The following is a 25853-nucleotide window of genomic DNA, read 5'->3' on the forward strand; positions in this document are numbered from 1 at the left end:
TCCATGCGAGCAGTTGGGAGGCTCTGTAGGGTGCTGACTTAGAAGAATGTTCTCTAAATGCCTAAAGTTGTACCAAAAGATGAAAATAGCTTTTATTCATTAACAGCCTGTAATTGAACAATTCAAGCAAGACAGGCAGAACAAAGTAGTATATATAAAAGTTAGGGCTTTCCAAGGGCTCAGGAATGAATATGTAAAAGATGTTGGTGCAAAGTAACCAAAGTTGTAGAATCTATGGTGTTAAGTTTAGTAAGGTGTACTAGTGAATCATTTAGAAAGCTTTTGCTGCTGTATAATAGTAAAATGAACTCAAACTGGTTTACCAATAAGGAATGTATTTCATAAGTTGTCAGGGTGATTCTAGGCACTTTATAATTAACAGTTCAATGTTGGCATCAAGAGCCAGCATTCTGTTGTCTTTGGCACGTGTCTGAGGCTGGGTCCTTTGGGATCATAATGTAGCTGCTAGTGGTAATCAGAGCTCTGTCCTTCCCTGTGGTCTAGTCAGGCCAGCTAATGCCACATGTCTGTCTGCAGTAAGACTGAGTGAGTGGGGGATTGACTTAAACTAATGATTCCCTACTGAATCTGGGATCATACCTGAATAAAACCACAATTATCGGGACATCGGGAATGGATTTCTGTGTTGGCAGCCATCAGTGTCCTTTACAACTAGATAGAGTGTTCGTGGGCTATTGGACTCCAGAATTATGAGGTATTAGGAAAATCCTTAAAGACTAAGTGAAAGAAAACTGCTTGGGTAGAACAAGACCCTTTCCAAAATCAAAAGGGAATTTTCATTTATTGAGGACCTACTATATAATAGCCCCTCTGCTACATATTTCTTTTACCATTGAGTCCATTATTCATTATCAAGAATAGACTGCCCCAAATAAATGACATATAAACCATTAACTCTTAGAATATTTATTAAATGAATGATTTATAAGAAGGACGTTGTTGAATAAAGGCAAATTTTTCACTTACAGTGAGCATGAAACTTTTAAATGGGTAAGGTTTACATTCATTTTTATTTCTTAAAAGAATATCTGCCCCTTAAGATTATATCATAGTGTGTGCAACACTATTGAGACTGATGTCACCACTAACTGCCAATGCGTTGATTTCCCTGAGATTTTTCATCCGGTGATTGTACTGCAGCAAGTGAGCATCATTGACTGCAACCTTGAAGTGGTCGGATTCAACCAGTACTTGGATCTGAAATGGCACGTACATAAAACTGTTAGAAATGCCCGTTGATTTCAAAACCAGTCTGTCCTGAGCTCAGGGTGTCCACATTTCATCTTTTGTGGAACAGATGAAAATCCTGAAAAAGTAACTTTACAGCAAAAATAAACTCCAGACTAGTCAAAGATTTACACAAAATAAAAAGGACAAAATTTTTAGAAGATATATAGTTGAAGCCACAAAGGAATAAATACTGTCTACATAAATAATGTAGTTACATAAAATAATGTGTCTACATAAAAAGTTTTCATATGGCCTACAGCATCTAAAAGTAAAAATAAACACTAAAGTAGGGATCCCCTGATAGAGCAGCAAATGCTATGAAGTTGGATAATAACCACTTTGGGCAAGAAGAGGGAAAACATAGTCTTCCAATAGTGGGTGTGTTTAATCCTTTTTGAAGGAGCACTTTGGCAATATCTGAGTTATTTTAATAAAATTATTCTTCTAGAAAGCAAAGAAGAATAAGCAAAGTTAGTAACAGTGTTTTAGTAAAATAAAACCTTCCCAGATTTTATTGGTAATATTGCCAAAGTTTCATCAATAGAGTACTAGTTGGATTATTACATATCTAAACAATGAAACATATCTAAACAATGTTCTGATCCTGAAAGATGTCCATTAAATGTAGAATATGGTCCCTATTTGTCTCTGCCCTTAAGAAGCTTATAGTCTAGCTGTGTTATTGCCCACTCTACAGTCAATCCAACTAGTACTGTGAACCTACTAAATATTTGGTGAAGCAGTGCTTAAAAATCAAAAGTGCTGTATGTCATAGAAAATACTGGAAAGATATTCACTAAGTTGCAACCTTCAGTATATAAAGGCTAGGGAACTTTTTCAGTTAATTTAAAAATCTATACATTTTTCTTTTCATAAGCATGTATTAATTTTAGAATTAAAAATTTTTGACTGTGTTGTACACCTGAAACTAATATAATATTAAATGTCACCTAATTTCTTTTTAAATTAATTTTTAATTTAAAAAATTTTTAGTTTTGGTTTCTATGTCACTATGTTTTTTAAGGGACTAAGTCTCAGTCCCTCTGAGACTTTCTGCCTTTTTTATTAAAGATGCTATTTTTCTCATTTCCAGAAAAGCTTAAATTCAGAGGTGGTAACAGTATGGAGCTGGGGACCCTTTCCAAAATCCTAGTCCTGTTCTAGCCTACTGATGATCATGGGCGCCTGGGATGGGGAGGAGCTGGTTAGGTGTCCCAGGATAGCTCCCCAAAATTCATTTCAAGTGCATCTTGATTTTAGAGTGATTTCCCCATGAGCAATACGAATTATCAATACATAACAATAGCAATAACTTACTTTGAATGGTTTACCACATTCAAATGGGAAAATCATCTGTCTTTCTTCCTGTCCCCAGTTATTATTCAGGTTTGAGTTGCAAACAATGACTCTCCTGTTGTTCTCATTGAAGCGTGGGTTAAAGTGGAAGGCCACATCATTCCCTCTCTTGAAATCTAAAACAAGTCTGTTCAAACCAAAGGCCAGAGTTAGTAAAATGATTCAAGTTGTGTATTTGCATCAAGTGAAGAACACGCGATTTTTCTAAAGAGCAAACCGTTTTATAAAATACAAGAAAATTTTCTTAACAGAAAACAAACCAGAGAATGTGTTCAAGCTGTATACTAGGCCAAATATTAGTAAAATACTAAAAGTAAACAGAACAGTACGTGTTGGATTGTTTTGCCTCACTGTCTTTGGTCATATCATTCTCTTCATTTGTAATTCCCTACTTATCCTTCTACTCATGAAAACCCTTCAAGGTTTCCTTATAGAGGTTTGAGGCCACTTTAAGGGCAGGTTATGCTTTCCATTGCAGATGATATGGTTGCCTTCTTCCTGCCCTGCCAGGTTGATTTTAATACCTATTGACGGCAAGCCAGTCACATAAATAAGAGATCAACTTCCTGGCTTCCTCCTAGTTAACCAAAAACCTAGTCCTAAAACGGAAGGAATGAGATTATGCAGTTAATGTCCTGTTGCTAATTTGTAAAATCATGACAATGTGTTGAACTTTCCAAGATATGAAGTGGAATTGATGCAAGTGCTGGCTTAACTTTTTGACCCTGTTCCTTCTCCTTGGATGTTAACACAAACACAAGTCCCCTGACTGTTAAAGTACTAACCCTACCCCCCAATTTCTCAAAGTGTGCTCCACAGACCACTAACATCAGAATCTGCTGGTACTCTTGTTTTAAAGCAGAATCTGCACTCCTGACCCACTAATAATAATTCCCTGGGTATTTGGATTCACCCTGTAACAGACCCGACCACAGATGTATTCACAGGGAAAGGACCAAAAGAGTCAAATGGCAATAGAAATTGTATTTGACTAAATATCTAATGGCTAAAGATACGGTCATCTCTACCACCGTAAGCATTCTCTTCTAATTCCTTACATAGAATGTGCAGGACCAAGCAACAATTATTTCAGTTTCCTATCACCTTGGCCATTTCAACCAAAATTAGTTTTGATCTACCACAGTCTCAGTCTACATCTCTGGTGTAATTGGAGTTTAAGTTTCCAGTACAATAATCCGAAATAAAGACAAAGATACCAGTGTGGTTCTGTGCAATAGGGGTTGGGAGAGGGGAGCAGAACTTAACAAATTGTGCCCTAGATGGTTTGACTCAGTGGATAGAGCATCAGCCTTGCAGACTGAAGGGTCCCAGGTTCGATTCCAGTCAAGGGCACATGCCTGGGTTGCAGGTTCCATCCTCGCCCCCCCCCCCCCCCCCCGCTCCCCCAGTAGGGAGTGTGCAGGAGGCAGCAGATCAATGATTCTCTCATCACTGATGTTTCTTCTATCTCTCCCTCTCACTTCTGTTCTGAAATCAATAAAGATATATTTTTTAAAAATTAAATTGTGAGTGCTGTATGCACAGAATACGGTGTACTTATTGGGAGGAAAGATGGCTAAGAACATAGGCAGAAGATATATATGTTTTGTAATTTGCTGTGAGGTAAGCTTTAGAGTAGAATCCAGAGGAGGCTGACTAGAGGTTGGAGTGAATGGGCTATTTGAATGTAAAATGAACAGATCAGAAGCCAGCCCATCTCCTGGTAACAGAGGAGGTGGTTCCTGTTGATTCACCAGGAGCAAGGTGACAGATGCTCATAGAGGCTGTCTGGATCCTCGAATAAACCTGTGTACACAGCTTGAGTAAGTATCTTTTGTATACTACTTATAAGACCCAGAGACACATTAATTAATGGCTGCAGGAGCTTTAGTGGTACCACTAACCTCAGCGACAGGCAGACTGGAGGGCTTCAGGATAGATATCCTTAGCCTGTTTGTATTATATGTAAGCATAACCAGTGGTAATAACCAGAGCCAGGCGTCCCAGGGCAGCCACAAGTCAGCATGGATTTCTCTAAAGCAGCTTAAAGTCTTACCCCTCCTAGCTCACCTCAATCAAACCAGTTCCAATGGCAAAGGTTGACTTATTTGAAAGCTTTTTTTGTTTGTTTTTGTTTTTTTGTTTTGTTTTTTGTTTTAATATATTTTATTGATTTTTTACAGAGAGGAAGGGAGAGAGATAGCTGCCTCCTGCATGCCCCCCCCACTGGGGATGTGCCCGCAACCAAGGTACATGCCCTTGACCGAAATCGAACCTGGGACCCTTCAGTCCGCAGGCCGACGCTCTATCCACTGAGCCAAACCGGTTCTGGCAAGGTTGACTTATTTGGATGAAGTCTTTAACTTGAAAATTTTTTCAAACCTTTCAAGTAAATAGTGACTACTCAGAAGACTGGGCTTCCCCACCCTGCCCCTTGTCATCTGTAGACCAGGCCAACACCATGGGAACCTGTGACCCTGCAGTTGCACCCACTGTGAAGACGGGCATGGCAGCCAAGCTCGAGAGCGGAGACGGCACGGTGACCTGGGAGTCTTGCATGGGCATGAGGACGCAGTGGGATACCATTCAAGCTCTCGGATCAACCCACCACGATGTCAAGTGGGACCTCTTGCTTTGGCATCCTAATTTTTTATGGTTATCTAAAGTGCAGGCTTGGCTTTTCAGACACTATATGGTTCAGAGTGGAGGGATGGCCAAACATGACATTACAAAGACTCTACTGGCCTTTAATGCTAAAGCTTTCCCTGCCAGGAAGAACCCTGCTCTTCCTCTTTCTCCTCACAATGTAGAACTCAGTTCTATTCAGGTTCTGAGAGAAAACCAAGATTTGGTGAGGGAAACCTTGTCCCCTTAGTGGGAACACGTATTGATTTATGGGATCATCCCATACTATGGAAGAGCCAAGACTCTAAATGTGTAGTTTTAAAAAGTCTATTAAATTTCAATATAGATCAGTCTTTATTCAAAAACCAATCAACAAATGTGTTAGATGTTTAAAGTTTGCTCTTACTTGTTTGCATCGGGTTTTATTGTACCCATAATTGTTATCAGCATGCGAGGCATGACTCCTCCGGGGAAAGCCATTTCATGAGGCACAGTCTGGGGATGAAAAACATGTGTATTAATACAGAGTCATGTTTTCTTGGGGAAAGAAAGAAAAAGATGTTGCTAACATTCAAATACTATTAATACGTGTGACTAACACATAACCTTAAGTTAAGCCATCTGTCCAGGCTCGGGCCACCTTGCCCAGGGCCTGAAGAGATAAATCCTCTGCGTGCACAATATGTTTTACTCACAGCATCGGCAGAGTACTTAGTGTGCGGCAGATACTCCATATTTGTGGAATAAACATCTTCCAGTGAATACATTTCCTAGTCCATTCTGCAAATATTTATGTTCAAGGTACGGTAAATATTCCCAAAGCCCCATCATTGGCCTCTTCTTTTTCCCCTTTATAATTCCCCCCAACCCCAGGTCCAACTATCATCCAAGTCTTTTATCTCTACCCCTGATCAGTACTAGTCCCATACTTCCTCCTGGTGCTGCAGATTCAACAGGTACGAACTGGAACCGTCTCTCCTGCCTCCTTCCCCACCAGTCCCCTTCCTGGTGCCCTAGCTGTCCTATTTTGAAAAGCCAGTCCTGTCTAACTGCTAGGACTTAACTAGCAGATCCTGAGGTTCTTCCTCTTAGTCTCTCTCCCACCTGCCTCTTCCTTTGTATAGACTCCTTGTGCCCCTGTATCTGCAGTGGACTAACCATCTGGGTCTAGACCCTGCCCAAGGCCACCCACACCCCCAACGCTTTCTCTGCACTTTCCTCTAAGCTGACCTAAAAGCAGATCAGATGCCACCTGTGCCACCTTCCACCTACTCCTGAAAGGGTCTGCCCCCAGGCTGTTACTGAACTCTTTCCTCATATCTGCTTACTTCCCAGCTGGACTGTAACTCTAGAAGGGAAGGATCTGTGTCTGAGATGTGTCTAAAGCCCTACAGAATTAAGGTTTTGTGCGTAGAATTTCTTTACTAAAATGCGTTTTAATATAAATGAAAATTCAATCCTTAGATCACAAAATTATCTTTAGAAGGTTTTTCAAAACTAGATTACCTGGTTCCCCGCCTCCCCCATGTTCTCTCTATGGTCCTGGGCAAGCTAATATAATGCTATTGTCCCATTTCTTCATGTGGAAAGTGAGGATAATAACAGTATCGTATCGGGTGGTTATGGGTTCAGATGAGATCATCATGTAAAAGCACACTGCTGGACATGCTGTTTATGTAGTGTTATTAATACTAATAATGAAAACTTTCCCCCATTACTATGCTCTTAACTTGATTTTTATTAAAGCTGCTTTACAGATGCCTTCAAAAGACGCATTAGCGTCTCTTTATGCCAACACTGCTCATACTAAACTCAATACAAATAACGATTTTTTTCTATTGGACCAGCATACACTGTGGCTGGTCCTAGAATATGGCCCTAAGCAGTGAGAGTAAAGCTTCGCGTCTCCCTGCAGCGCTATGCAGGTGTGAGTGCCCAGAACCAGCTCCCAGCCAGAGCACTGCAAAGTGATGGCACCACAGCCCAGACGATTGCCGTGTTCTTCATTAGCTTTGCCCTGGTCACAATCAAGTACATGAAATGACTGACTCCATCTTACCAGTGGTCCAGCAGGGACACCAGCGGGGCCCGCACCAGGGTAGGCCGCAGGCCCACTTGGTTGTCCGGGGATGGTTACTGGGGCATTAGGTCCAGGATAAGCAGGTGCTGTAGGGGAAGGGTAGGCGCCAGGAGGTGCCTGTCCGGGGTAGGCAGCAGGGGGTGCCTGTCCAGGGTAGGCGGCAGGAGGTGCCTGTCCGGGGTAGGCGCCAGGAGGTGCCTGTCCAGGGTAGGCGCCAGGAGGTGCCTGTCCAGGGTAGGTCCCAGGATAGGCAGCCCCCGGGTAGCCTCCTGCCCCAGCAGGCGGGTTTCCCCATGGACCGGGCCATCCTTGAGGGTTGGGGTTCCCAGACCCACATACGGCATCATTAAGCTGGAAAAAAAAAGATACAATTCCTGGATGAAAAACATTCATAAAAACAGAATTTTCAGGAAAACAGGAATAAGAGATCTAAAGTGGAGGGACATATGAAGATATACAACTCATATCCATAAAAATGTTTCCACCTATTAAATAGTTTTGAGTTCCAAAGGCTAAAATTAGACTTTGGGATTATGTGCACTTTATCAGTATATGTCACCCATCGTCTATATTGTGTAGGGTTGCATTTTTGTAATTTGCTAAAATAGAGCTATCCATCCTCAATGTAAAAGCATGTATTTTCTAACTGACATGAGAAAAATAGCACAAAAATCAGGATGCTCAGACTGTACCACACTTCCCATTGTTGGCTTATTTCTCAGCGCCTGGCCCACAGAATCCACCCACTTCTGCCCCAGACCTTTCGGTAAAGGGGCTGCTCTTAGTGAGTCCCAGGCCTCTCTCTAGCCGGCTTTGTTCCCAAATCTACTACTGGAAAAACACGGCTCCGGCCAACAAGCCCGCATTGGACAGGTGAGGCCAGAGGAAGGCACAAAGCGTTAGAAGGGAAAGTCTGGTGTTGAAAACAAAACTCTCCACCTCCATGGGATTAGAAAGTAAGACAGCAGACATAAAACACTTACCGAAAAACCGTCTGCCATTTTCCTGAGAGGAGAAAAAAAAGAAGATAGGTTATGATTTGACCTGAAAAGATTTCATGAGTTACCATTAAAATTTAAGATCACAAATAATTTGTTGTGCAGTTCTAGTCAATTTACAGGCATTTTTCTAGCACAAGGCAATCTACTTCCAAAATCCGTCTAAATCAATAGCATGGAACCACAAAGGTGTCTCATCCAAGGGTGGCGATGCACTCCAACTGGATTACCAAATCCTCTTTAACCCGAGCTTTCAGCTCCAATCACACTAGCGGGTGCTCTGAATCCTGGGAGTGCCAGCCACACAATGCAGGAGAGAGAGGATTGAGGGCGAACACGTTCTGTCCCTTTCCTCGGTGATGAATGCGCACAGCCCTGCTTTACCTTTGGTCCTCAATCACCGTCCTTCCTGTGCTCCTGCCCCACCACCTCTTACAAAGGTCTGCATGTTAGTATCAACCTCCCCCCCACGCCCTGGCTCTCACCGACAGCCCCTTGCCCTCTTCAGGGTTTTAGGAGGAAAGCAGAGTTGGTTGATCCTTAGGATCTGAAAGACATGCCCCTCAGATGGAGTTCTGCAGATTATGTATTCCTTCGTTTGCACACATTTGTGCCTGCTCTGCACGGGCACGGTGAAGGCTCCTGTCTGGGTGTGAAGATGAATAAGCCAAGGCCTGTGTGGTCAAAGGCTCCACAGGCCGGAGGGATCACAAACAACCATGCCATGAGCCAGACTGTGAGCTGCGGGAAGTCACAACCAGAACAGTTGCTTCTAAGAGGGAGGTGTTGTTTGAGCTAAGCCTCGGATGTGGAGCAATGGAGAAGACAGGCAGGCACAAATGCTTGCTATTTTGAAAAAGTACTTGTTGTTCCAAGTGAAATATTTGGCATTAAAACAGACTAACATTAAAAAAAAAAAAAAAAAGGTTGGGCAATGTGGAGGAAAATATTTTGGGTTTGCCTTGCCCAAAGCTGCCTCAAGGGATGGCCTTGCTTGACACACCATTCCTGCTTTCTCCTGCTCCTCCCTGTAACTGCCAGGGTGTTTGATACCTGCTCCCACCGCAGACACTCCAGCACTGAGGGGAGGAGGAAGGCGGCTGAATCCTGAGGCCAGGGTGTGAGTTTTCTCAACTCAGGATCACCTATGCTATGGTCCAAATTGCCTGGACCTTAAACAGTCAGAATCTCTGTTTTCCTTGAGTTGCTCACTCATGATATTTACTCAATTATTTTCTTTTTTTAAATATATTTTTAATTGATTTCAGAGAGGAAGAGAGAGGGAGAGAGAGAAACACCAATGATGAGAGAGAATCATTGACTGGCTGCCTCCTGCATACCCCGCACCGGGGATTGAGTCTTCCACCCAAGCATGTGCTCTGACTTCCTGGTTCATAGGTCGACGCTCAGCCACTAAGCCACGCCAGCCGGGCTCAATCATTTTTAAAAATGACAAGGGATCCAACAAATGGTAGCTATTTGATAGGCCCTAAAAATGTAAAATATTAGATTTTTTTGGTAAAAACTCAGACAGAGCTCCTCCAGGACTCCATGTGTGCTTCATCTATACACACGATATTTATTTCTTGCCGTCTCCCTTATAATCCGGGCGTTCTCAAACGTATTTGGAAGTAGGTTATCACCGTGTCCACCTTCCAAGCTGGGAAACTGCTGACTCTCCATTCACTGTGTTTCCTATAGTAATTGACCTTTGGAAGCAAAAGGCGGGTGCTCGCTTCCTTCCCCAAAAGGCTGCCACTGCCGAGGAAACCGAGGAAACCGCTGCTACCACAGGGGGAACTCGAGAGAGGAGTTGTTACGGAAAAGGAGGAGAAAGGACATTACTTACTAGGAAGTCAAGAAACTAAAGCCTCTGCTAGTGTCATTTTGGACACCAGTAGAAAACAGTCTTGAACTTCATGGTGGACAGAGAGCTTAGATCCTTTTATTGCATAAATGTCCACTCCTGGGCAACATACCAAAGACCCAGAGATAACTTTATAAGTGTCTTCACTTTTAAATATCCCCCTTGTGTAGGGCTAATTCCTAAACTCAGCACCACTGACATTTCAGGTCGGATGCTTTTTGTTGTTGTTGTTTGGGGAGCGGGGGGGTGTCCTGTACATTGTAGGATGTTTAGCAGCATCCCTGGCTTTAATGCACAGTCAGTAGCACCCCCACCACCACCACCAATTGTGACAACAAAAAATGTCTTCAGACATTGCCACATATCATTGGGGAAGCGGGGAAAAGGCAAAATCTGTCTGGTTGAGAACTATATGGTTCCCTACATATATGTACACACATAGGTCAATAAACAAGGGTAGTTTCAATGATTAAAACCAGCCAAATCTGTGCCATTGGCCTGATAAAGTGGCTTATTATCATAACTCCAATCAAACTAAGATGTGTTTAAAGGCAACCAGAAATTCACATGAAAATGGCATTTCCAAGATTTAACATTTATTCTTTGTAAAGTCTCTGCTCAAGCATATTCAGTTCATTTTCCAACATGACCAAAACAATCTGAAGAACACAGCCGACTTCCCTTCACTTCCACTGTGTTTCACATACGCCTGGGATGGCAGCTTGGATTGTGTTGTGACACATTAGGCGAGCCCATCAGAATAATTGCAGCCTGGTTTGTGTGGCGCTTTGCAGTTTACAAGTCACTTTCACATACCTTACCTATTTTGAGTCTGATAATAATCTTATGAAATTGACAGGGAAAAGTAAATATTCACACTTTTAGAGGTGAGGTAACTGAGGCTCAGAGAGCTGACATGGTGGCCCAAAGTCATTCTGTCATTAGCAGCCCAAGGAACCTGACCCCTAATTCAGGCTCATTTTACACTAATATTAAACCTCACACTTTGAAAGTGTTAATTACTTCATTTAGAAATGATGTAGCTTCTTCATTCAGAGCTACATAACATGCTGAAGTTGTAAACAAATTTAAAAAGAGATCATGCTTTTGATCATGGGTGACTCAGTGTGCAATGATATTGAACACAAGAATGCCGTTGTGCACAGTCACTGGGCTGATTATAAACACATTTAAACCAACAACGTGCACTTTTCCAAAAATTGGGTGTGTGCTATTTTGATTTTGTCAACTCATAACCATCAGATCTCTTTTTTTGAATAGGGTTATAACCAATGATCCTTTTTTGTTGTTAATCCTCACCTGAGGATATTTTTTCCATTGATTTTGAGAGAGAGAGAGAGAGAGAGAGAGAGAGAGAGAGAGAGAGGAAGGGAAGAGGAGAGAGACACATTAACTGGTTGCCTCCTGCACCAACGGGCCGGGGATCCAGCCTGTAACTGAAGTGTGTGTTCTTCACTGGAATTGAACCTGCTACCATTCCGTTTGTGGGCCAATGCTCTATCCACTGAGCCAAATCGGCCAGGGCAACCAATGTCCTTTTGAAATCAAGGTCAGCAACCTTAGAACTTAAGATAGATAGATAGATAGATAGATAGATAGATAGATAGATAGATAAACATCTATTTAGATAAATACCTTCCTTACTTGCCTGGAAAATTTATTTCTTTTTCTTAGATGAGTAGTTTTTATCGAGAGAGACAATCAAATGTAAGAAAACTCTCCCCATGCAACTGAATCTATAATATGTGAACTCCATTCTGGCATTTCCAGAATCAGAGAATTTTGAAGAGTCAGAAAAGAAAGACTCCATTAAAGACAAACAAAAAAGGACAGGAAATACTGCTGGAGTCTTCACATTTGGAAAATCCTGCAGGAAGTGCTTCAGTTTGGTTTGGAATAAGGAATTTAAACATGAGTCCGAAGGTTGACCGTCTGTTAATTGTAGCTTTTCTCTTTAATAAACAGCAGTGCCCACACTACTATGTTATTCTAGGCTCACCTAGCAGTTAATCCAGTTGCTCGGGCTCCCAGGAGCTCTTCTGAAAGTTCTGCTCACAGAGGGCCCTGACTTTTACACAAGCCGTAAGGGAAGTCGATTGTGAGTGTATTTCCTCAGAACCCCAAGGCACTTCTCTCCACAGAACACAGGCGGGGCGTCTACTTCCTGTCCTCGCTTAAACACCGGGCAGGACTGGAGAAAAGTCCACTTTCCAAAGCCAAAGTCGGTGAGAATGAGTTGGAATAAAGGAAACGGGTCCTTCACTAGGGTTTCTTTCTCATCATAATTCCTCAGCATCAAGAAAGGTAAGGTTACTTTGTGCCTCTCAGTTACTGATTTTTCCCCCCATGGAAAAGCTGATCATCAGTCAAGATAGAACACATGATACTTAGTCAGCAGCAAACTGTAAGCCCGCAGCAAGCACTATCTGGCAGGCTACCCACTCAGGATTTAATGAGCAGAACCAGTTTAGGCACCAGACACAATGTTACCTAGCTGTCCCCAGCAGGAGCCTGTGTTCCAAAGGAGAGGCTATCTTCTAGATCAGTTACCATGGTCTCAGAACATCCCAGGACTGTCATCAAATGTGCAGAACATCCCAGGACTGTCATCAACATAATGAGATTAGGAAGCAGCTCCAGTCTCCCATGAGATTAGGAAGCAGCTCCAGTCTCCCAAAGATCAAGCATGAGGCACAACCATAAAGAAAGGAGAAACCCTAAGGATTCAAAGTCAATGTCTTTTCCACAATGACCATTGTGGAAAAATACATTTTTATTATTAAATTTTAACTTTATGGAAACAGAATTCCCTAGTATGAAAGATGAATGTTATGAACTTGAGACAAGTGAGTCAGAATTTTGGAAGTTGGTGAAATTTTTTTTCTCATGTTCTGTGCCCAAGTTGTCAATTTTTATTGCTATCATTTAATTATTGTTACTACTATTGTCAGAATTAACTGAGCCTGCCTTCTATTTCTTTCCCAGAATACTAGAAACAGACTAGGTCACGGAGGACCAACTGTCCCCATTGTCCAGCAACCCAACTCCCAGGAGTCACTTTACAAATATTCCACAGTATCTGGAACAGGAATCACTAGCTTTAAGGGCTAGCCTGCAACCTGTCACAGCCTCAACCTATGTGTCCCCGATTCCCTGGTATTGAGCTCCTAATCCTCAGAGTTGATGCATTTTAGTGTTTTTATTTGCATAACTGATCATTCAGAATAAATCCTCAAACGTGTTTTTAACACACACACACACACACACACACACACACGCGCGCGCGCAACTTCAACTAGAGCTCTGCACACTCGGACCAACATTTTGCCACACCCTACACATCCTCAAGCACAGATCTGCGATCGTTAATGCTCAGATGAGGGATTTGCAAAAGCTTAGGGTTTTCGGTCTTTGCCCAGCCGGTCACCTGCCCCTGCCAGCCGTGGGGCAGCACCTTTTCCTGTGGGATCAGCATCCAGAGGGCAGCTGTACCCCTGACGCTGCTGGGCTTGGTAGACAGCTCACAGCAAGATCAAGTGGCGGGGCAGCCAAGTCATGGGTGCCTGGTGCCGCCCTAGAGACCCCGGGCAGGGCCGAGCTTGGGCGAGCCCTCCCAGCACCGATTCCGAGGTGGTCCCGCGGCGCCAGGGCGGGACGCGCGGCTCAGCCTCCCAGTGGCGACAGAGGGTGCCCTGCGCCAACGCCCGGCGTCCGGACACACCCGTCCCCACCACACCCAGGAGGTGCATGTGAGTCTTGTCTCCCTGAGACGTTGCTAACTCCGCCGGAGTCCGCTTTCTCCGGGGGTCAAAGACGAGGACCCGCGCCCAGGCGGCGCCCCCCCTCCGCTCCCGGGCTCTCCAGCCGTCCCCGCCTGCAGCCCGCCGCCCAGGGCCCCCGGAAGCCAAGCCCCCCCCCAAGGCACCCCCCTGCCCCCCGAGCCCTGCAAAGGGGGCCGCCCCACCGAGCAGTGCCCGGTGCCCTCGCCCCTGCCCGAACCGAGCGGCCAGCAGGTCGGGTCCCCGTCTCCGGTCCCGGACGCCCAGGCCACTCACCCTGCGCCTCGACACTCGCTCGCTTGCTCCGGGTGTGGCTCCTGGGGAGGTCGTGTTGTCCTGGACGGGGCGGCAGCTCCGCGCCTCAAATACGCCCGGCCTGGCCCGCCTCTCCCAGGGCGGGGCCGCCACCCCTGCCCACCCGGCCTCTCCCTGCGGAACCTGCTGGGCGAGCCCCAGGCCCCGCCGGGTGCAAAGGACACCCTCCGGGCGCGGGAGACGGCGGGTGGGACCCTGAAGGCGGCCCCCTCCCCAGCCTCCCCGGGAATGGAGGGTGGTCAGTTCACCATCCTCACCTAAGACGCGCGGGGTCGGGGGTGGGGTGGGGGGGGGGGTGGGGAGTCTGCGAAGGCGTACTGCGCCTGCTTGTTTGTTTTAATGGGGTTTACTTATTTTTTTATTGCTTGCTTGTTTGTAAAAATATTTTATTGATTTTTTACAGAGAGGAGAAGAGAGAGACAGAGAGTTAGAAACATCGATGAGAGAGAAACATCGATCAGCTGCCTCCTGCACACTCCCCACTGGGGATGTGCCCGCAACCAAGGTACATGCCCTTGGCCAGAATCGAACCTGGGACCCTTGAGTCCACAGGCTGACGCTCTATCCACTGAGCCAAACCGGTCAGGGCATGATTGCTTGCTTGTTTTAATGACGTTTGCTTATTTTTTGCCTGAATTGCAGGCAATCTCATCCCTTCTGCACTGACTTGACGTAACCCTTCTCTCAGAATCAAAGCCTTCCCAAGAAGTGCGCAGTCACTTGCGTCGGGGGAGGGGCCCTGTCCAGCTGCCTGAGATCCCAGGTGAGTTGCTCCCATGTTCGTTGCTTTCTGACGTGGACACATGCCTCTCACTCTGAGAGCTCATTTGTTTTTGCTCTTTGCTCCCCACCGCATCCTCAGCGTCTACCCAGTGTTTGGTGCGTCAGCTTCTCCGGAAATATTTGCTTCATGAATGAATGAATGAGATAATGAATCACTTCCTAGAAAATCTATCTTTTTTCACAAAAGTTGGAGATAAAGGAGGGAACAGTTAAATACAAAATACCTTTAGTAAAGGGGGAATAGGGCACAGCTACTCCTCCAGGAAAGGCTGTTACAAAGAATATTGATGCTTGGGAGAGAGATTGCATGTAGTATTTGGTTTCATGTAAGTGGGTAATAGCTGACTGAAATGGTTAAGGACGTCCAAGATTAATTTTTTTAAGTTCAGATAATTAACTTTATTATCTGAAATGAATTAAGACTTGAATGTAAGACCTGAGAATATAACATTCCTGGAAGAGTCCTGGCCAGGTACTCAGTTAGTTGGAGCGTCGTGGCCATATACCAAGGTTGTGGGTTCAATCCCTGGTGGGGCACATACAGGAAACAACCAGTGAATGTGTGGCTAGGTGGCGATGTTTTTCTCTCCCTTCCTCTCTCTCTCTAAAAATCAATAAATAAAAATGTTAAAAGAAATTCCGGTAAGAAAACAGGGGGAAAGCTCCTTAACATTGGATCTTGGCAATGATTTGTTTGGATAACACTGCAACACAAGCAAAAATAAACAAGCAGGACTACACCAAACTAAACAGCTGCACAGTGCGGGGTCCAGAACGAGTCACCCCAAGCTATGCTTCTGTAGTAAACTGTTTTGAGCTAAAGGCAACTTTAGCTTCAGGGTCAGGAGAAACATCTACCCTCTGCACCCCCTTTAACTGCTTAGAAGAATTTGAATTAGGGGCCTTGCCCGTAGAGATTATCAGTGGTAACCTTTTCAACTGACCTATATGGAAGGCAGACTTTTATTAACTAAACATCTGCTCTTCTTATCATCCTGGAATGACCCTTTGAAGCCCCCAAGGTGTGTTACCTCATTCCTAGCTCAGGACGTCATGTACCTCCATCCCCCTTTCTATCTCGGAACCTCTCCTGCATGTGGGACCTCTGACTCTCTCATGGATGTGTGGCTCCCATACATTTGTGTGTATTGATTTGGTTATTTCCTCTTGCTAATCTGTCTCATGTCTATTTGATTATTAGATCAGGCAGAAGAACCTTGAGAAATTTTGTTCCTTTCCCACAATAGCAAAGGAGACAATCAATAAAATGAAAATGCAACCTACAAGAAAAGGAAAGAAGATTTGCAAACCGTATAGTTGTAAGAGGTTAGTCCTCCAAATATACATACACACAATTGTAAAAAAAAAAAAAACAAACCCTAATAATCCAATTTTTTAAACAGGCAAAGGACCTGAATAGACATACAAATTGCCAACAGGTTCACCAAAAGGTGCTCAACATCAGTCACCATCAGGGAGATGTAAATCACCTCACACCTGTTGGAACGGCTACCACCAAAAAGACAAGACATAACAAATCTGGGCGAAGATGTAGGGAAAAGGAAACCCTAAGCACAGTTGGTTGGAATGTGAATTGGTACAACCATTATGGAAGACAGTATGGAGGTGCCTCAAAAAGTTAAAAATAGAACCACCATATGATCAAGCAAGCCTGCTTCTGGGTTTATATTTGAAGGAAATGAAATCACTATTGTGAAGGGATATCTGCACCATGTTCACTGCAGCATTATTCACAAGAGCCAAGACATGGGTATATCAATGTTTTTAAAATGTAAGGCGCTAATGGGCTGCAATGTTTCTATGAACTTAGAAATTACAGAAAGTGACCCAAGTAGCCTTATCATGTTGGCGACTTGAGATCCGGGGATGCCAGAGAACAATGAGTACGTGATCCATAAAGCTGTAAGAAACCAGAAGGAAGCAAACTATTACATTTGGGCCTTCCCTGCTATGACCCTGCCCCTCGATTACCCCACCCAGGCCACGGGCGCCCCCTGGCTGGTCTTCCTTGCACACAAGACTCCCTCTCCGCTCGCATCCTGGCACAGGCTGTTGCCTGTATCTGGAACTCTCTTCTCTCATTATCTACTAACTCTCTCATCTCCTTCAAGTCTTTGCTCAAATATGACCTTCTCCATGCATGTACCATGTTACCACTGTGTTTAAAATCGCAGCTCCAGGCCCTGGCTGGGTAGCTCAGTCGGTTAGAGCATCATCCTGCTATGCCAAGGTTTCGGGCTTCATCTCTGGTCAGGGCACATAAAAGAAGCAACCAATGAATGCATAAATAAGTGGAACAACAAATTGATGTTTCTCTCCCCTCCCTTTTCTCTCTCTCTCAAATCAGTAAATACATTTTAAAAATAAAAATAAATAAAAGATTTTTTAAAAATTGCAGCTCCAACCTTCCCCAGTTCCTCATGCTGTTGATCCCCCTTTACACTGTTCTACTTTTTCTAATTTTTTCATAGTATTTATCAATTTCCAGCATGCTATAGACTTTACTTATTTCTTATGTCTACTATTTATTGTTGGTGCCCCTGCCTTTCTTCCACTCCCCTCCCTGAGCGCAGAATTCTTTGCTGTTTCCTATTTATTTATTTATTATTGTTTAAAGTCTTACAAACAGTAGTACATATGTCTCCTTTTCCCCCCATTGACTTCTCCCAGGCCTCCCACCACCCCACCCCGACACATGCCCATGTGTCTTTGCTGTTTTATTGACTGGTACATGTTAGTCATTCAATGTTTGCTAAATGGTACATGGTAGGCATTCAATATTTGCTAAATGACTAAATTCATATAGTATGGAGATTGGAGGAAAATCCTTTGGCTGTTTGCTATTATCATTTTCAATGCTTTTCCACTTTAGTTAACTTTTTTTTTAAAGTTTTATTGATTTCAGAGAGGACAGGAGAAGAAGAGAGTGATAGAAACATCAATGATGAGAGAGAATCATTGATTGACTGCCTCCTGCACGCCCCGTACTGAGTATCGAGCCTACAACCTGAACATATGCCCTGACCAGGAATGGAATCGTGACCTTCTGGTTCATAGGTCGACACTCAACCACTGAGCCATGCTGGCTGGGCTAGTTAGCTATTTAATGCCCCTTAAAAATGATAAAACATATAAGAGTGAAAACTTCAGTGAATGGGTTACTATGTTTGTAAAATACAATGAAAAAAATGTAATGTCTATTCCCCAGGAAACTGATTCAAGACTGACCACTTATTTTGGATAAGTGACCTAGTCTCAAAGCAACTTCACTATGAAGCAATTATCAGCCACCTCTTTAATACATTTTGCACAGGAAATTCAAATTGTGTATACTCTCTTTTTCATTGGGAGAAATAGGTATTATCATCTCATTTTACCGTCAGGGAAAGTGATTTGCTTATCTAAGCTCATCCTCCTTGTCCAGGGGCAGAATCCAGAGTCCTGACTTTTACAACTCAGCTGGAAAAACACTGAGCAAAGAATGCTTGCAGGGACTGGCTTATGTGAACTAGGGAGAAAACCAGGTATATCATCTGGTCCCTCAGTAATTCCTGTACTCCCTAAAATAACCAAATAATTAATAAATGGTGAAAAGACAAATTATTTCACCCAGTTTTCAGCCTAGGGGGAAATGTGGAATGAAGGACCCATTGCTGGGATTGAGAAGTTGTCTTGGCATCCTCTAGGGCGATGGTTGTCAACCTTCCTAATGCCGTGACCCTTTAATACAGTTCCTCATGTTGTGGTGACCCCCAACCATAAAATTATTTTTGTTGCTACTTCATAACTGTAATTTTGCTACTGTTAATGAATCGTAATGTAAATATCTGAAATGCAGGATGAATTTTCATTGTTACAAATTGAACATAATGAAAGCATAGTGATTAGTCACAAAACCAATATGTAATTATATATGTGTTTTTCGATGGTCTTAGGCGACCCCTGTGAAAGGGTCGTTCGACCCCCAAAGGGGTCATGACCCACAGGTTGGCGACCCACAGGTTAAGAACCGCTGCTCTAGGGTAAATTAGAAAGGTCCTTACTGGCTGGTGCTGTTCTTGCCTCGTTGTTCCCTCCAGGCTGGCACACAGAAGTCAGTGTGCTGGGGATGAGTCACTGTGTGGCTGGGGACCAATTATGAAAACACGACCTCTCCTCTGAAGAGGGAACATGGCAATCAATTCACATGAATGGATCATCTGCAATAAATGACTAACCTATGGGTGTTGAAAAGGAGTTACCCACAGGCATGGCCTTTGTCTCTTAAGAAAATGCTGTAAATCTTAAGACTTTGAGTCATGAGGCCACATAGGCAGGAGTGGCACCAGTGCTCTTAGTGGATTAGCTGCTGGTAAATAAGAAAAAGGGATAGCCAATGGGCTGTTATGAAGATGACGGGTGAGTCACCCCCTTATCTTTCTCTCTGGTAATCTTCGGTGATTTCAGGAATAGGTAAAGCTCATGCTCTTATTCACTTACGCCTGGGCTCACATACACCTTGCACATAATGTGGTCAGACATATGTTTGGCTTCACTTCCTTACTTGCACATCCCCATGTATGCTTGGATGCCAACTTCATGCCCCTTAAAGCTAACAGGATTTTGCTGTGATCAGGGTGTACATGGGAATTTAAATTTGTACCCATGCAATACATGGCTCATTAGTACCCAACCTGAAGTCTATATAAACTCCTCCAAGATAATGTAAAAAGCAATCTAATAAAAATGATAAAAATATTGTCAAGTAACTTTTATGTATGAACTACTGTGCTATTGAAAATAAGGGACCAGGGCCAGCTGGCGTGGCTCAGTAGTCGAGTATTGACTATGAACCAGGAGGTCAGAGTCCGATTCCTGGTCAGGGCACTTACCCAGGTTGTGGGCTTAGTCCCCAGTGTGGTGCGTGCAGGAGGCAGCTGATCAATGATTCTCTCTTATCATTGATGTTTCTCTCTCTCTCTCCTTTTCCCTTCCTCTCTGAAATAAAAACTTAAAAAATAAAATAAGGGACCAGTGCAGTATTAGCCCTCAAGCAACAGGATGGCTGATTTCTACTAATACAGAGATTTGGGGACCCTGATAAAAATCCAGAATCATATGAGAGGCATCTCTCCAGGACCAGGAAGAGGAAGTTTGAGGGAGCTGGTGGCAATGCCAGAAGGCCGATCTGGATGAGTGGAACTTGGGTTAGAGTGAGCCAGGAGCAAGTAGGAAATGAAAATACTAATAAAAGCAAAGGAATGGTTTTCAAGGATGATTTAAAAAGAGAAAGAAAAAAATTGGAGGAGAGAGAAGAGCCAATTTTTTTTTTCTTTTGCAAGGCAAATATTTTTACTTCTGCAGAAAGGTATGTACCAACTCAGAGTCTGGCAGCACATACACTGAGTGGGTGGTCTGCTTGGGCTTTTATTCTGATGCATGTGATCTGTCCTTCACTCTTGATTGGTCACAGAGCTTAGGCTCACACTCTTATATGATTGGCTAATTTAAAGGAAGGGGTTGACCTTTGCCGTTTCAAGATGGCGGCCCGCAGGGTTGCTGCAAGTCATTCAAGCCAAAATGGCGGCTGCCTAAACTCCCTGCTTTGACAGAAAAGATTACTTGTTTATTCTCACAATTCCCCCCTTTTCTTATTTAACTCTTTTCTTCAAACTTGGTTAACATTCGTTGACTTTCATGCTCTGCAGTGTCTAGGTCCTAGACTCTAGGAGAAGATTATTTTGCTGTTTGGTCAATGCGGTTTCAATTAACCTTTGGATAAGACCTCTTATACACGGGATGATATAATATCCACTGCTGTCATTCCCTTCCATTCTTCGGACCATTGCTAAATCGGAGAAAGGACCCTCAATTCCAGGATTCTCAGCTGACTCATTGGCTAAAGTTGTTAATCCCTGTTGGGCCTTAGTGATGGTTTTTTCTGGAGCTGTGTTGTCAGGGATGAATGTACAATACTGGTCCCCAGCATTACACAAACTCCTTTTCTGCCAGAATCATATCCAAGGCCTATCTATTCTCCCACGTCATCCTCTGCTGGCATCTAGCTGCTCGCTGTCCCTTTAACTGCATCTCGAGTATAGTTAACAAGCCTTTGCTGGTCCTCGTAAATATAATTAATCCAACCACATTCTTGTTTACAATGGACTACCAGAACAGGACAATCTGATTTCCAGCCTTAAACTCCTTGGCACTCCTCCTGGAACCCCAATGGGATCTGTGTGTATATAAGGATCAAAGGAGCCCCCTGGACTCTCTCTCCTCTCCCTAGTCTGTCTGTCCATTGAAAAAGGTTTACAATATGCCAACGTGAAAGAGATAGCCAATTGTATCAGAGCGCAAGTCCCACTCCATTTGCTGGGCAAGGCCCAAGTAAGGGTCCCCCATAAAACATCGATGAGAGAGAAACATCGATCAGCTGCCTCCTGCACACCTCCCACTGGGGATATGCCCACAACCAAGGTACATGCCCTTGACCGGAATTGAACCTGGGACCCTTCAGTCCGCAGGCCGACGCTCTATCCACTGAGCCAAACCAGTCAGGGCCAAGTTGGCCATTTGGATTTTCTCACCTGGGAGCTTGGATTTGGGCCCTGGAGAGACCATCATTCAGTTGGTATATGTGGCTGTGTCTGTACCAGGAAACCGGAACCACAGGAAATGCTCTGCCCCACGAAATGAGGAGCAGAGAAAGATGGTTGGTAGAGACGAATCAAGAATCTGCACAGGAAAAGGGGGGAAAAAGCATTTGCATGGAGAGGAAGATGAGACACACAGAGAGTTCTGAAGTATTTCTGTCCGTTTCCAGGCCCTTGCAGGGGCCTAGTCTCATTTCTGCATTTGGATTTTATTTTAAAATTTTTTTTTTAAAATATATTTTATTGATTTTTTACAGAGAGGAAGGGAGAGAGATAGAGAGTTAGAAACATCGATGAGAGAGAAACATCAATCAGCTGCCTCCTGCACACTCCCCACTGGGGATGTGCCCGCAAGCCAGGTACATGCCCTTGACCGGAATCGAACCCGGGACCCCTCAGTCCGCAGGCCGACGCTCTATCCACTGAGCCAAACCGGTTTTGGCATGCATTTGGATTTTATATGTCACTCTTGCCCCGCCCACCCCTGCCCTTTTCTGTTGGGGCTTGCTGAAGCTGGTCGCTTGCCAGCAGGAAGCCCCAACACAGCCCTCAAGAGACCTCAGTGAGGGCCATGTGACTTGTGGGAGGCTGGGTCCTCTGCGTGTGTTGCTCCAGACTTGAGCCAGACAGAGCTGGCTTTCAGTGTTGTTGCCATCGCTACTGCTCTTTGACTCATGTTCCAGAATTTCCCCACTGAAACCCACACTGCCACCCATGGCTCAGGGGCCCTAGAGACACCCTGCTCCCCAGAAGGCTTTAATGGGAACTGCATTGGGCTGGGCTGTCTCTGCTAAGCTGCCTGTCCACTGTTGGCTCAGGCTTGCTCAGATCCATGATGTTCTGGTCTTCACCCCTAACAAATCCTCCGGAGTCTGGCCTCCACTTCGGTGCATTCTCCAGGACTGTCACTCTGCTTACCACTCCCTCAGCAGATTCTGTCTTCTTCTTTTCTCTCTCCTAAAATCATACTCTCCACTCCCCAAACACACAGGCTTACTTTATATGGATTTCCCCCAGCGTTTTACTAAATGTGGAACAGTCAAAAATATTCTCAGGGCACGTCTTCTCCAACCTGCCTGTTAGGTTAGAAGCAGAGAAGAGTCAGCTGGAAAGCCGTCTGCCACCAGCTATTGATAAGCATTTCTTGCCTCCGCCTCAGTGGAGCCCCAAACAGAGCTCTGCCTCCAGTGCGGTGGCAGGGTGGGGAGGAGCAGGACTGACAGGTTCCTGCTCAGAGATCCTTCCAGATCTGTACATCTGGAACGTGCTGTGCGGATTTTCAGTGCATCTGGTACTTAGCAACTATACATGTTTGGGGGATGTGGTTTATGCAGAAAGTAGGAGAACCTAGAGAGATTTCTCTTTGCACGTTTGAAGGGCAGGCCAGGTGCTCTGAATCTACAAAGGCGGAACTGAAGTCATAAACCTTAAAGAGAAGCTAAGGGGTATATTGTTATGCCTGGATATTTTTGGACAAACTGTGAAGTCTGTTGCCCACAAAAGCACATTCTAAATCACACCCAGAAAATGTGGCAGCAGGGTGGTAGGTATTTTTCAGGAGCGGGCGGATGCTTTCTCTTCCAACTTGTAAGTCAAAGCTCTCCAAGTCCCTTGTTATTGGTACTAGTTGCAATGATATTCTGCACTGACCCTCAGACCTCATGCCCATCGTCCCATCAGGACTATAGGTCAAGAGTCTTACAATCAAATAGCGAGCTTCTGGGTTTTTGTTCTACATCTAGCACAGAATTGGCGGGGTTGGAATTGGGTCAGGAGAAGTGCAGTGCACGTTTCTAGAGATGAGAATGAGCATTATAACATTTAAGTTAATAAAAGCCCTTGGGGAGGGCGGAGAAAAAGTCAGAGCTGGTAATTGATTCCTGGCGATGTACGGTAGATCAGGAGAAAACGTACCTGCTACTGCGATAGTATTCCAGAAGGTAAACTATTATTTAGTATTTAGGATCTACCCCATGCTAGAAGTGGAGGATATAAAAGTAAGTAAGTGTGTTCCCTGCTTTCAAGGAACCCCCAACTATTGAGTCAGACAAATACGCTACAGCGTGACAGCTGCTGGCCCGGAGGGGTGTGGCACGTGCTATGGGAGGACAGAGCAAGGAACAATGCATTCTTCCTGGGAGTGGGAGAGTGGGGCAGGGCAGTGGAAGCAACAGGGCATGCAAGAGTACAGGCTGAGATGGAAATGCGGATCTGAACTCAGGAGAGACTCAGACCGGAGCTATGATTACAGAGAGTGTCACTGAAGCCTGGAAAGTGAATGCTGTCTCCCAGAATGGACAGAGACAGGGACAGTTGAGGACAGAACTCTGGGAGCACCACTCTCTCAGTGGTGTAAGGAGAGAGAAAAAGCACTGTCCGAGAAGGAAAGAAGATGAGCAGGTGGAGGTAGTCAGGGTGTTGGACACTGTGGGGAGGTTGAGGATTCTGTAACGGGAGATCCTTGTTGCCAGTATTGAGGGAGCATTTTCAGTGGGTGTCAGTGGGAACCAGCTTACACTGTTTTGAGGCTGCAAAGAAGGTGAAGAATCTAAAACTATTCTTTCAAGATGTTTGGAGGCAGGGTTAAAGGGGGACACCAGAGCATGCTGGGAGGAAGGATCTAGTGAACAAGAAGAGATTGAAGTTGGAGGGAGGAAGCCACTGGTATACAAGGAAGCAAGAGGGATGAATTAAGAACAAGGAGGATTTCTTCTTCAGAAAAATAAGCAGTTATCATTGACTGTAATTTTACTTCTATTGGTGTGGTTCTTATCACTAGTTCTCTCTTTTTTTCCCCATCTAAACCCCCACATCCGTCCTGTTTGGCAACCATCAGCTTGCTCTCTGTATCTGTGGTTCTGTTTCTGTTTTATTTATTAATTTGTTATATATATATTAACATAAAAACATTCAAACCTGTAAAAAATTTTTGTGAGTTTATTTGAGCCAAACTGTCAACAATTGCCGGGAAGCAGTATCTCAATGGATTGGGATAATGCTCCCGAGAATGGTTTTTTCATCTATTTTTATACATTACAATCAAAAGAGGGATGTAGGTGGGTTACATGAAATCCATTGGTGATAGGTTAGAGAGCGGGAGAAAGCAAAGCAGAGAGACCTCTGGGAGTGGATTAAAAGTAAAATGATAGACACATACTTAGGTGGGTACAGGAACAATTAACATGATAACAATGAAGGAATTTGTGGTATCTGTCCTGGCACGCAGGCACATCAGGTTGTGCCCCACAGGGTCCGGAAAAAGGGACCTTACAAGTTACCCAGACATTTCGAGGATGTGTTATTATAGATGCAAAATGACAGATAGGCTCGGTTAAGGTAAAGGTTGACCTTGTCAGGAAAGATACTGGCCTAGGATGTAACTACCCACCATAACTGCTTTTAGTTAAAGTTTAATTTCAGACCATCCTTTGTGGTTATTTTAGGTCTCTGAGTTTGCAAGATTGCCATGCAGGCCTTCCCTGAGCTTGTCAGGTTAGCATGTAGCCCCTTTCATATATATATGGGTTTCCCCCAGCGTTCATTTGGTTGAACTCAAAATTCATGCACATCAAAAGGGAATTAATTAGAGGAAATATTTTAATATTTCTATTTGCCCTTTCTCTATAATAGAAGTGTCAGAGATGAAAGAAAATTAGTAAAATGTATATGAAAATCTTCCTCCTGTCAGAGTCTGGGTCGTGCCACAGGAACCAGAGTCAAGTCCCCACCCACCCACGTGCACCTCGAAATTGCACGAGACCCAGACCCAGTCAGTCCCACCCCCGTTGGGCTAGCCCAGGGGTGGGCAAACTTTTTGACTCGAGGGCCACAATGGGTTCTTAAGCTGGACCGGAGGGCTGGAACAAAAGCATGGATGGAGTGTTTGTGTGAACTAATATAAATTCAAAGTAAACACCATTACATAAAAGGGTACGATCTTTTTTTTTTTTTTTTTTAGTTTTATTCATTTCAAATGGGCCGGATCCGGCCCGTGGGCTGTAGTTTGCCCACGGCTGGGCTAGACCCAGAACCGGCCAGCCCCACCCCTGTCAAGCCCCACTGAGTGGGGAGCGTGGCCCCACTGGGTGGGAAGGTTGCCTGACCCAGTGCCAGGGCCGGGGG

General features: G+C 44.3%; 1 protein-coding gene and 1 long non-coding RNA gene across 5 annotated transcripts in view; one reads left to right on the forward strand and one right to left on the reverse strand.

Moving 5' to 3' along the window:
• Positions 1 to 911: 911 nt before the first annotated feature.
• On the reverse strand, positions 912 to 14389 carry LGALS3 (galectin 3). The gene is made up of 6 exons (XM_006096948.3): positions 14254 to 14389; positions 8296 to 8317; positions 7292 to 7663; positions 5639 to 5727; positions 2569 to 2734; positions 912 to 1218 (listed from the first exon to the last, which is right to left on the reverse strand). The coding sequence occupies exons 2-6, from the start codon at positions 8311 to 8313 to the stop codon at positions 1063 to 1065; spliced, it is 801 nt and encodes a 266-aa protein (XP_006097010.1). The 5' UTR covers positions 8314 to 8317; positions 14254 to 14389; the 3' UTR covers positions 912 to 1062.
• Positions 14390 to 14820: 431 nt separating this feature from the next.
• LOC106698523 overlaps positions 14821 to 25853 on the forward strand; it is a 36551-nt gene continuing 25518 nt past the window's right edge. For 3 of the 4 annotated variants that reach the window (XR_002831231.1, XR_002831232.1, XR_001349859.2), the window contains exon 1: positions 14821 to 15055. This is a non-coding gene — a long non-coding RNA (uncharacterized LOC106698523). Of the gene's footprint in view, positions 15056 to 16276; positions 16402 to 25853 lie in introns of all 4 variants that reach the window. The other variant, XR_002831233.1, reaches the window with a different exon arrangement.

This window comes from Myotis lucifugus, unplaced genomic scaffold (assembly GCF_000147115.1).
Source record: "Myotis lucifugus unplaced genomic scaffold, Myoluc2.0 scaffold_191, whole genome shotgun sequence".
Taxonomy (NCBI): Eukaryota; Metazoa; Chordata; class Mammalia; order Chiroptera; family Vespertilionidae; genus Myotis; species Myotis lucifugus.

Coding starts and splice junctions, on each gene's coding strand:
- LGALS3 (XM_006096948.3), bottom strand. Junction 5,728..7,291: donor GTGTCCCTGCTGGACCACTG/GTAAGATGGAGT, acceptor TTTCATCCCCAG/ACTGTGCCTCATGAAATGGC. Junction 1,219..2,568: donor AATGTGGTAAACCATTCAAA/GTAAGTTATTGC, acceptor GTGCCATTTCAG/ATCCAAGTACTGGTTGAATC.